Source organism: Neophocaena asiaeorientalis, unplaced genomic scaffold, assembly GCF_003031525.2.
Source record: "Neophocaena asiaeorientalis asiaeorientalis breed wild unplaced genomic scaffold, Neophocaena_asiaeorientalis_V1.1 scaffold512, whole genome shotgun sequence".
In the NCBI taxonomy this organism is placed as follows: Eukaryota; Metazoa; Chordata; class Mammalia; order Artiodactyla; family Phocoenidae; genus Neophocaena; species Neophocaena asiaeorientalis.
In genome coordinates, this window is record NW_020173948.1 from 112,669 (window position 1) to 124,528 (window position 11,860).

Below are 11,860 nucleotides of genomic sequence, written 5' to 3' on the forward strand. Positions count from 1 at the left end.
TGATGTTGATATAGTACAGTACAGTAAATGCATTTTCTCTTCCTTATAATTTTCTTACTTTCTCTAGTTTACTTTATTATAAGCATATAATACAAACAAAATATGTATTAATCGACTGTTTTATGTTATTGGTAAGACTTCAGGCCAACTGTAGGCTACTAGCAGTTAAGGTTTGGGGGAGTCAAAAGTTATATGCATATTTTTGACTGTACAGTTGGCCCTCCTGCAATATTTAAGGGCCCACTGTACAACTAACTCGATTTTGAGTTCCTTAAACAGTCTGTGGCCTATGGTTGTGATTCCAGCACATAGCACAAAGTGCAAAAAGTGAATGCTCAATAAATGTTTAAAGTGGCTTGTTCCGATTAATCCATTTACTACTCTGTTAGGCAGCCATGCCTACAGATCCAGGTGAGACACAGGGTACAGCTCAGACCTCAGCTACCTCTTTTCTTCTTTTTTTGCTCATGGTCCCATTTGTTTCAGGAATTTTCTGGGCCTCACCCTTAAGAATTTCAACCATGGCCTGAGCCCTGACATTGGCATGAAGAGCCAAAGAGTATCAGTCCCAACAAGAAAATCATTTGGAACTGGGCTTCAGTTGGAGGATTTCCTCGTTATTTTCCACACAGGCAGGATGTGCCTTTATTTGCTTATTCAGTAAACACTGAAGTATCAGGAAAAGGACAAGGTGCAGAGACTACAAAGAAAAACCGAAATCACTGCCTTAAGTACGACTTTGTGTGTGCACATGTCTGTATGTTTAGGCGAGGGACGAACACCGCTCGTTTAAAATTTTTTTCCAATTTGTATAGCAGTTTCAGGCGAGGAATTCCACTTCTCCTCCGCCAGTTCCCACCATCTGCTTCTAACTCTGAAGGGGGGGTATGTGGCAATAGTGATGAGAGACTGACTGCTGAAGTACTGAAGGATAAGAGCTTGCCAAGAAAACCCAGGGTTTTTTATGAGAAACCACCATCTGCGGCCTGGAGCCAGGAGAGGTCGCTCATCTTGCAGGAACGTGCAGAGTCCACTGCATTATCAGTGCCCAGCCCCGCACTAAATTGGGTCTCAGAATCAGACATGGCTGACCTCATAGGCTGCTGGGTTTAACGTGGAAAACTGGCAAAGAAACAGCATTAGGCCCGGGGCTACGACCCGGAAGGAACAAGGTTCGCCCTGAAGAGCCACTAGTCATCCACAGCGGAAGCGTGAGGCGCAAGGGGTTCTTTGAGCCGAGAGCCAGCTAGGCCTCTGCTTACTGCATGGCCCGAGGGGCCTCATCCAAGGGCCTCAGCCCTTCGACCCGTCCTCCACTGACTCCTGGGCCCTCTTACAGTTTAAAGGGCTCTGAGTGGAGGAAGAGGCCAGAAAAACCGAAAAGAAGAGAAAATACGCCGTCAGGCCAAGAGGTGTGCGGGGCCCTGTCCCTTCCTCCGATTGGCTAGGGTTGTCCTGTTCCCTGCCTGTGATTGGCTGCTCCCACAAAGATGCCGCCGGCGAGCTCATTGGCTCCGGCCCTGTGGGCGGGGCCTCGGAATCCTGCAGGAGAGACCAAGGAGCTGGGTGCTGCTGAGGCCTTGGTCTCCGAGCCGGCGGTAAGTGCCGGGCTGGCTGGGCCAGCCGGTTCGGATGCTGCGGACACTCGGCCGTGGGAACCAAGCGGGCGTCTCCACTTTTGGTTTCAGCCTCGGGGCGCTACTCCCGGCTGAGAAGGGAGGTGGGTAGACAGTTGTACCTCTTCAGAGGTCCTGCAGGCCGTCAGCCTTACTCTGCCCCCTCCCGCCCGGGACCCTCGGGCCCTGCCCGGCGTCCTGTGGCCCGGAGGTTACCCTCCCCCTCTCTCCTCCCGAACCCCGGAGGTCACCGCCTCCTCACTTCCCACTTTGGCCCCTCCTCTCAAGTCTCTTCCCGGCTTCGCCCCCCCCCCCCCCCCGCAAATGTCTTTCCTAGAAGGCTTCACACTGTGCCAAATGCACGGTTGAAGCAATTAAATGTTTAATAATTAAAGTTTTGTCAAAGTAATCTGTCTATCATGAAAACAAAACAATAAGGCAATAGGTGCCCGCCCCTAAATCCTTTTTTGCAGAGGCCACCACATTTAACTTTTTCATGTTTAGAGCTTTTTATGACCCTACTAAATCTAAAGTGCTTCCATCGCATTTCTTGATTTATCATTTTGATATTTCTTTACCTCACTTCCCTTCTCCACCATCTTCTCAGTTTTTCAGTAGCTATTTTCAATTCTTTGTTAATCTCTGTAGCTTTAAATCATAGATATCAGCCTCTGTTGTGTCAGCCTTAGGTAGTAGTTCTTGGGGCCCCTCCGTGGTAGATGAGGATATTGACATTTCTTCCATATCCAGCCTACTATCAGCTAGACCTTAACATTTACATATAATACTCGTGTATTCAAAAATATTTGAGCACTGTTTCTGGCCTTAGGGATATGGTCGTGAACAAATTAGAGTATGTCAGTATCCTCATGAAACTTCTACTGTGGGAAGTAAGACAATAAACACATATGTGTCAAATGACATTAAGAGCAGGAATTTGGAGAAGTCATTTCAAGCTGGGAGGACAGCAGGAATCCAAGTGGGTGGAATGAATGGACATGGGGTCTGTGAGAAAATGTGGAAGTTCCTCCTTTTGCTTGACTGGGCTGTTTCAGGGTGAAGAGAGAGCTTCTTGTTGGACTGAGGGCTGGGGAACCAGGATAGGCTCTTCAGTAGGTTAGTGATTTAGTAAAACAGGGTTTTAGGATATTGGTCCTACAGTTTGGTAGTGACAGTGGGAGGAGGAAAAGCAAGAGACAGGGAGGCCAGTGAGAAGGCAGGACCTGCTGATGGCCTGTAACAGACAGTTCTGCAAAATTTACTTACTGCCCCACTTCCTTCAGGAAACCTCACAGGACTACCATTAAACCACAGTGATTTCTCTCTCCTCTTGAATTTTTATTATACTTTGAAGCTGGAGAGGTTAAGTACTTTGCCCAAGATAGAATGGCAGAGCCCAGGACCAAGCATCTGTTAAATGAGGGGAGAGTAGAAAGAATAATGGTTTCTACTTAGGGTTTTGAAATACATTGAGCCAATCCATGTAAAATGCTCAGAAGAGTGCCTGGCGTATAGTGTACTCAAGGAGTGCTCGCTTTTATTATTAATGTATAATATGCTCTCAACTCCCTAACTTAATTATAAAAGCATTTTGGGTTTTAGAACTGTTTTCTGTGTCTAGCTCATTTATTCCTTCAGCAAATGTTTATTCAGCAATAACTGCATGACAGGCACTTTTTAGGTCCTAAGGATACAACGATGACTAAGACCATCAGGGCTTTTCCCTTTATAGACTAACTGGTAACACAAACTTGCACGGTGAACAAATAAACATTGTCAACTGTACCAAGAGCCTGCCATTGGTCATTCAAGTTCTGTGCCCACATATGGCCCTAGCAGAAATCTCAGGTTTCTTGCTGGAGTAGTGGATTCATCGATATGGGTTTAATTATCAGCAGACGACCTTTGTTTTTATCTTCCAAGGGCTGTTTGTCCATATCTGCTTCTAATGTATCACTGAGGAGAGTGTCTTGGCATCTTAGCGGTTGTTAGTGCTGGAGAAGTGGGCAGAGGTTTACAGGAGGTGGGGAGAGTTGCTGGTTCCCTTATACCTTACACTTCAGTGTGCAACAAAAGAAAACAAATTGAGCATATAGGCCATGGGCTTCTGGCATATTACCTTTTCTGCACCTTGACGTACATAGAAACATCCTAGAGAGTGAGGAAGGTGGGTATTTCTGGCCTTATTTTGGATAGTGAAACCACACGAAGTTCAAGAGAAACAGTGCTGATTTCGAGAGCGTGATGGACGTGGAGTGAGAATGAGCTGGCGAGCGAACCCACAGGAGGGTCAGAGATGACCAGGTGAATGGAAACAGAATTCCCAGCATCCCAACATTCAGGCATCCCCAGATGTCCCTTCTGTGGCGTGAGAAACATGACCCAGTGGATTCAGTAGGGAAGGCCAGAGCTTATTAAACAGGGTTCATAAAGGATCCAAAAGAGGAAGTTATTTTTTTCAGTCACTACTTATCCCTCTGCTCTTCTGCTCTTTTATCCCTTATTTGGGTTTCTTTCCTTCTTCTCAGCCTTCAGTGGCTCCGCCTGGTTTTATTCATATTCTGAGGAGGGTGTGACAGGAGCCATGGATCCCGCAGCATTGGTGGAAGCCGTTGTAGAAGAAGTGGCCTGTCCCATCTGCATGACCTTCCTGAAAGAGCCCGTGAGCATCGACTGTGGCCACAGCTTCTGCCACAACTGTCTCTCTGGACTCTGGGAGGTCCCAGGAGAATCCCAGAACTGGGGTTACTCGTGTCCCCTCTGCCGGGCTCCCGTCCAGCCAAGGAACCTGCGGCCTAATTGGCAGCTGGCCAACGTTGTAGAAAAAGTCCGACGGCTAGGGCTGCATCCAGGAATGGGGCTGAAGGGCGACGTGTGCGAGACCCACGAGGAGCAGCTAAAGATGTTCTGCAAAGAGGATGGCCTGATCGTGTGCGAGGCCTGTGGCCGGTCCCCCGAGCATGAGGCCCACAGTGTCGTGCCCATGGAGGATGTCGCCTGGGATTATAAGGTGGGAGATGAAGGCCAGCTCCCCCCAGTCTCTCCCCTGCCCTTTACTTGGCTATCTCTAGATCAAGAACTTGACCAGGGGCCCCAGAGACAAAATGAGAGCTGATTCCTTTGGCTTCTTGTGCCCCCAGATCCCGGGGACCTGATATAGTGAGCTGTACCTCTTCTTACGTTTATGACCTCCTTTGACTTCCTTCTTGCCCACTTCCACACGTCATCCCAGTCCCAACAGTTTAAATGCCTAACCCAAACTTGCTTTCCTTACTAAGAATTTGAGGGAGACCATTTTGGTCTAGCTGGGGTTCTGGGTGCCTTGGATGAGGTGGTCAAGGCTGTACCAATCAGAACATGCAAACTCCTCCTAGCAATGCCACAGATAATCATTGAACATCAGGTGAGTCACTTTAAACTCCTCATTTTATAGACAAAACAAAGGCTTAGAAATTTGAGATCATGATCATTGGTTTTAGAGCTAGAAGGGACCATGGCTGAGTCATTTAGAATTGAGTGAGATTGTCTAATCTAATGTTGTAGGGTCCCTTCTGACTTAAGTTAGTTAAAGGAAGATGAAAGGCCTTCTTACTCTTCAGCCACTGTTCTTTCTCTTCTCCTTACTTTCTATTTATTGGGGGCGATAGGGGGAGCCATCTCTGACACCCACTGCTCCTTTTTTACAGCTATCCTATCAACTTCTAACTTCTTATATTTTCCTTAGATGTCCATGCTGACATATCTTTATTGGAATCACTGTCCCAATGATTCTGTGATCCATTCATTGATCCTGTACTGGTCTTAATTCTCTTTCTTGAAGTTGAGATTAGAAGGTAAAATTGTAAGATGGATCCCCTGAATTAGCTGTTTTCCTATGCAAAAAGAATTTCTGAAAAATTAATAGTATTTTTTTTGCAAGTATTAGAATAGGGAGGCAGTATACCATAGACATAAGAGTTAAAGAGCTGGGTTAAATCCCAGCCCAACCATTTACTAGCTGAGTGACTTTGCATAGGTCACTCTCTAAGCCTCAGTTTTGTTGGTACATCTTTAATAAAATGGTCCATATTATTATGAGATTACTTTATGCTTCCCAGTAGTCATCTCTTGCATTAGAGTGTAGGATGGTACTTCTTACCTTTAGGGTGCATATGAACCACACAAGGGTCTTGCTAAAATTCAGGAGGTCTGGGGTGAAGCCCAAGATCCTGCATTGCTAACAAGCTCCCAGGTGATGTTGATGCTGCTGACACACGTGGACCACACTTTGAATAACAAGGTTTAGGAGGCTGTAGGATAACAAAGCAGATAAGGATAAAAAGAGGCATGGATAGGAAAAGTCCAAGATAGTTTTCTGGCCACGTTGGAAATGGACCTTTTCTTCTGCTTTACAGAAAGAGACTGTGGGAGTTGAAATGATTCTCAGATTGAGAGACCTTGGATGTAATCTGGGCAGAAATCTGCTCCCTCTGTGGTGTTCCCTTTTTCTCCCAGCATGCATTCTGGCCCACCCCCTGAGAGATGCTTGTTTTCCCATCACCTACCAATGCTAGGAAGCCTGGCTATCCATCCAGGCTGCCCGAGGTGTCCTCATGAGGTTTTTGTCTCTTTCAGTGGAAACTCCATGAGGCTTTGGAACATCTGAGGAAAGAGCAAGAAGAGGCCTGGAAGCTGGAAGTTGGTGAGAGGAAACGAACTGCAAACTGGAAGGCAAGTTGCCCCCTGGGGAAAGGAGTCTGTGTGGTCCCTGTGTTGTCCTGAAGCTGGCCCATGGTACCTTCCTCATCTCTGTGAGGCAGAATGTGGGGTTTGAGGTCAGAGAGCCTGGGGTCCTCATGCCCGCTTTCTCTACTAGGTGTGTGGCCTTCAGCTGGCCTTGGGACCACTCACTTCCAGTTTCTTGAATGTGATGTAGAGATAACTTCTGGGCTCTCCTCATATGTGAGAAAGGAAAAGTACACACCTCACATATGCTTTAGCTCACAGAGGTATGACTTGTATAATGCTTAGTAAAGCATAGTTTCTGTTTCTCTTTCCTCAGCTAAAGCATATTTACTAAAAGTTAAGTTATTTATTTATTTATTTTTTTTTAACATCTTTATTGGGGTAATTAAGTTATTAAAATAGTGGAAAATCACTTCAGAAATAAACCCAAGGCCCACAGCTATCAAACTATCAGAACTTGTGATCGACGGAAGGTAACGCTGAATCAGTCTAAAACAGCATATAGAATTGATACAATACCGGTAAGAAGCAAAATCATCTGACAGTGTAGTTGTTACACTGCCTGGTCGTTATTCTGAAAATAGAATATATTATTCTGAAAATGGAAAATAGTCTGGAATATATAGTGCAAAGGTAATATCCTGGGCCCTCCTGGGGTCAACAAGAGTTAGTAATAGGGACTGAGGAGCATGTACTGGAGCTGTGGGAACAGGAAGTTAGGAAAAATCGTATCCTTTATCTGTGCCTCTGCAGTGCCTGGCACACAGTTGGTACCAGGACATTCCAGAGTGTGTGTGTGTGTGTGTGTGTGGGTGTGTGCACATACCAGCGTCCACGTCCTCAATCCTGGGTGGCCCTTACACGACCACTATCCATGCTGATTTCTGATCTTGGCTCTACAGATACAGGTGGAAACCCGAAAGCAGAGCATCATATGGGAGTTTGAGAAGTACCGGCGATTACTGAAGAAAAAACAGCCACCAGGTCGGCGGCTGGAAGTAGAGGCCGCCGCCGCTCTGGCCAGCCTGGAGCAGGAGGAAGGGGAGACCACACAGAAACTGGGGGTGAGTCACAACGCACTCATCCAGCAGAGCCGGGTCCTGTGGAGGATGATCGCAGAGCTGGAAGAAAGGTCTCAGAGGCCTGTCCGCTGGATGCTGCAGGTGAGGGGCAGGCTTTCCTGGGAAGACTGAGCAAGAGCTGAGGGTGGCCTGGGACTGTAGGAGAGGGGGGACCTCGTCTTCAGTGGGACCTGTCAGCACGCAGCCTACCAGACATGGATTCCGTATACCCGCTGCTAATGCTGGCTGTTCCCCTACCCCTGGTTGGGTGGATGACCTCGTGGCCTTCTAGATGGACATTGTCTAGGCGGCCCTCACATCGTACCCGTCCCTCCCTCTGGCCAGAGAGTTGAGATGGAGCCCGAAGTTGGCCAGTGAAGCCAGGGCTCAGCCTGCCCTGCCTGCCTCCTGTAGGCTTCTCCCCCGCTCCCTCTACACGCCTTCTCTCCAGCTTTGCTCTCTGCCTTCCCCTTCCCTCGGAGAAACTCCCTGCTACAGCTCTGTGTCTGTCTGTTCCCTCCAAGGAACGGGGCATACTCACGTGCTGCATATCTTTTTCTCCTTCTAGGGTATTCAGGAAGTCTTAAACAGGTATGTTTCCATCTCTGGAGCCCCTCGACAGCCCTGTAAGAGAAAGTGGGTCCTGGCCAGAGCCAGAAGTGGGGAAGGAACGTAGACCAAGTATCTACAGAAAAGTGGGTGCTGGTCCGTAATCTTCTGCCCCTTCCATTGTATTGGCTAAGGAAGCTTTCAGCATCTTTCTTTTTTCTTCTTCGTGCTTGGCCAAATTCATTTCAAGCATTACCAATAAGAGTTTCAGGTAGAGCTATAAAATGTATGGTTTCAAGTAGATGACCCAAGGAGGGGAGAAGACTGCAGCTGTCTCCAGTAGCATCGGTGCTCTGAGTCTGCATATGAGCCCTTCTCCTCTGCAGTACACCTCTTCCTCTCCCAATGTCAGATTCACACCTAACCCTTCCCATGGCCTAGGTATGTGAATATTCTCTCTGTGCCACAAGGCGTTCAGCTCAGTCAAATAATCATCACATCTCTGCTCCGCCTGGTATTGCTGGGGAGGGGCACCTCGCTGACCCCGTCCCTGGCCAAGCCCCCTTCCCTGTACTAAGGGAAGGCCCATGTAGCAGAGCCAGGACTGGCCCCAAGGCCTACCCCTCTCTACCAGGAGCAAGTCTTGGAGCCTGCAGAGACCAGAACCAGTCTCGCTGGAGCTGAAGACGGACTGCCGTGTGCTGGGGCTCAGAGAGATCCTGAAGACGTATGCAGGTAATGAATGCTCGGCGGGATTGTGATGAGCGGGGCGGGGGCGGGACCCCTCCCGGAGAAATGAAATGGCTCAGCGCCCTGTGGTTGCTCATCGCCCGCCCGTCACTGAGGAAATCGCTGGCTGTAACTATCACAGAGACCTCGCCCAGGCCCCCTCGCTCTGTGTCAGGGTACCAACCGGGATCTTTTTCCCTAGCGGATGTGCGGCTGGATCCAGACACTGCTTATTCTCGCCTCATCGTGTCTGAGGACAGAAAATGCGTGCGCTATGGAGACACCAAGCAGAAGCTGCCCGACAATCCTGAGAGATTTTACCGCTACAATATCGTCCTGGGCAGTCAGTGCATCTCCTCGGGTCGGCACTACTGGGAGGTGGAGGTGGGAGACAGGTCTGAATGGGGCCTGGGAGTGTGTAAGGAAAATGTAGACCGGAAGGAGGTGGTCTATTTATCCCCCCACTACGGATTCTGGGTGATCAGGCTGAGGAAGGGCGATGAGTACCGGGCAGGCACCGACGAATACCCACTCCTGTCCTTGCCCGTCCCTCCCCGCCGGGTGGGAGTCTTCCTGGATTACGAGGCCCATGATATCTCCTTCTACAACGTGACTGACAGCGGCTCCCACATTTTCACTTTCCCCCACTATCCCTTCCCTGGGCGCCTCCTGCCCTATTTCAGTCCTTGCTACAGCATCGGAGCCAACAACACCGCTCCCCTGGCCATCTGCTCCCTGGACGGGGACGACTAAGAGAGCCACCATTTTAGCCAGAGGCCTTGGAATGTCGCCTGGCCCGCAGGGGTCTTGGAGGACCCTGCCCCTGATGAGTGTCCCCTGGAACTGAGCTGAGCCTGGAACCCAGGGATTCCTCTGCCTGACCCAGTGGTGTGTCGCTACTGGGCCAGTCTCCCACTAAACCACTCATGTTAAAAAGCTGAGGCTCGGCAAAAGGAGCATCACACCCCCGCGGGAAGTATGACAAGGCTTTTGGTGAGGAGCACAGCGGCTCTAAGGACCCAGGATAGTGCTTTCTGCAGGTCACGCCCCTCTTCCCCATCCCTGTCAGTGCCATAATTCAGTGAGGGTGATGAATTAGATCCGATCTTCAGGAAACCCATTGGGTCAGGCTTACCGACAAGCCAGAAGGATACTGTCCGTGTCCAGAGCTGGTTGCTGTGCTGATAGCGGCAGGAGGATGTTTCACCTGAGCTGTACTGAGGTGCCTCTGAGCACCCATATCTCAGCCCAGCTCTCTGACCTCCCAGCTGGAGAAATGCATCACCAATTGCCCAGGCCGCCCCAGTGGCCATCTCCTCTCTGAGCACAAGCTGGGCAAGTCACTAATCTCAGACTGTAATGAGACCTGTGTCCTGGTCCTGCCCTTTTCTCTAAATGTCAGAATCGGAAAACCTGTGCGCCTTGTTTCTATTTTCACTTCATGGATGAAGAGACTGAAATGGCCTTAGTGCAGTCAGTTATTTCTAACAAAGGTGATAGAAAGAAGAGTGTATAGATTATAAAGTATTTCTCACATTCAAATGAAACCAGACTGACAAACTCACTTCTCAGGTCACATGTCTGCGTATCATTCATTACATTCAGGTCTGAAACACCCCAATGTTTGAAAGATTTTAAGTGTCCTCAATGGGAAAATGGGTATAGTAACTGCATACTCTCCTACCTCGCAGGATTGTTGTGAAGATCTCAGTTCCATCCCGTACTTTTGTTCCTTTCTCAGGGACAGGGGAGGCAAGCCATGGATTTTGCCTGTGGTGGCAACCTTCCCATCTCACCTTTTTACAGCATCTTTGCAGCACTGCCTTAGCTTCTTAGGGCCTCTCCTGACAGTCCTGTCCTTTTAGACCAAAAGATACCCATGCCCTGGCCAACTCTGGGCCACAGTAATATATTGAGCGTCTATTATATTTGTTTGTCTTTGGGTTAGAACAGGGACTGTGACATTAGGGTAGAGAATGGAAATAATACAAAGACATGTAAAAACAAATGCACTGAAAGGAAGGCTCACCCACAAGCTCGTTGGGCTAAAGTTTGGATCTTTGTTTGTCACCAAGGGAATCTTCATGGTTCTGGTAAATATTCTGCCTTTCTCTTCCCTAAATCTGTGACAGAAGGAATAAAGCAGGAGGGAAGTGTGGGGAGGAAGAATAGGACTAGGCAGAAAAAGCCATATATGATAATGAAAGGGAATTAAGACTGTATATCTGGTCTATTGGCCCTTCAGAGTGATTGTTGTGTGTGACGAAAATAATTCATTACCAGTCTTAAAAGTGTGATGTGGGAATGATTGTGCTGGAAACAAACTGTAAAGCAAGCATATGAGAACTATGGGTTTTGCCTGTTGTGAGGGGCTACGATATATACATTATGTATTGCCACTGTGATGCTGTGTAACACAACCTCTGATGTAGTTTAAGCTTGAAAGTAGTGACTTGAGTTAGGATTGGGCAGCAAAGTAGATACTAGGTTAGGTACAGGCAGAAGCAAAATCATTCCTGTAATAAAGAATAGCAAAAATTGTCTTTCTACCTTAATTGTGTTGGTTGTTCACATATGAAGGAGGTGAAACAGGCCAAAGTGGAGAAATAAACTCATTCTTCCCACCATGCTTCCAAGGTGCTCCTTGAGCATTAGCAGTAGAAGGGGAGAACTTGCTGTCATCTGCCTGGAGAGAGATGAACTGGTAAGTCACAGACCTGGTATTGGCAAAGGGTTGAACAGACCTACAATAGAGGGACCATATATCTTTGTGTGTGTAGGGGAGCGGGGCAGGGCAGGGGGACTCCCTGGAGAAGTGTGTATAGACTTGAGAGATAGATCTTTAGGAAGTGCTTCCAGCTATGTCCATGAATAGAGAGTCTAGGAGCTGCATCAGTGTTCTTTTCTGTGGTTTTATTAGGCCAAATCTTGGAAGGTTCCTAAAAAAGAGAATTATTAGGTGATAAATTCATTCAAACCTAGAATGAATTAAGGAGTGGAATGGCATTATTTGTAATGTGCTCTTTGGGTTTTTTTTTTTCTAATTTGTTTTTGTTTTTACATTTATAAGCTGATTTGGGTGCTGTGATTACTTGTTAAAAGAATTACAAGGTTAAATATATTATGTGTTATCATAATGTCTGATTTTTAAGACCAAAAAGGTAAAAGGTCTTAAGTGTA

The 11,860-nt window shown here is 47.7% G+C and overlaps 1 protein-coding gene across 2 annotated transcripts; it reads left to right on the forward strand.

Moving 5' to 3' along the window:
• The first annotated feature begins 1,241 nt into the window (after positions 1–1,241).
• TRIM68 (tripartite motif containing 68) lies at positions 1,242–11,229 on the forward strand. Of its 2 annotated transcripts, none has more exons than XM_024752843.1 (7): positions 1,242–1,598; positions 4,145–4,626; positions 6,231–6,326; positions 7,244–7,504; positions 7,971–7,993; positions 8,586–8,686; positions 8,883–11,229. In XM_024752843.1, the coding sequence occupies exons 2-7, from the start codon at positions 4,201–4,203 to the stop codon at positions 9,431–9,433; spliced, it is 1,458 nt and encodes a 485-aa protein (XP_024608611.1). In that variant the 5' UTR covers positions 1,242–1,598; positions 4,145–4,200; the 3' UTR covers positions 9,434–11,229. The 2 variants fall into 2 exon arrangements, with proteins under 2 accessions (XP_024608611.1, XP_024608610.1); XM_024752842.1 differs by lacking the exon at positions 1,242–1,598 and adding an exon at positions 1,611–1,720.
• The last annotated feature ends 631 nt before the right edge of the window (positions 11,230–11,860 follow it).

Coding starts and splice junctions, on each gene's coding strand:
- TRIM68 (XM_024752842.1), top strand. CDS start 1,633: ATGCTGCGGACACTCGGCCGTGGGAACCAAGCGGGCGTCTCCACTTTT. Junction 4,627..6,230: donor ATGTCGCCTGGGATTATAAG/GTGGGAGATGAA, acceptor TGTCTCTTTCAG/TGGAAACTCCATGAGGCTTT. Junction 7,505..7,970: donor CTGTCCGCTGGATGCTGCAG/GTGAGGGGCAGG, acceptor TTCTCCTTCTAG/GGTATTCAGGAAGTCTTAAA.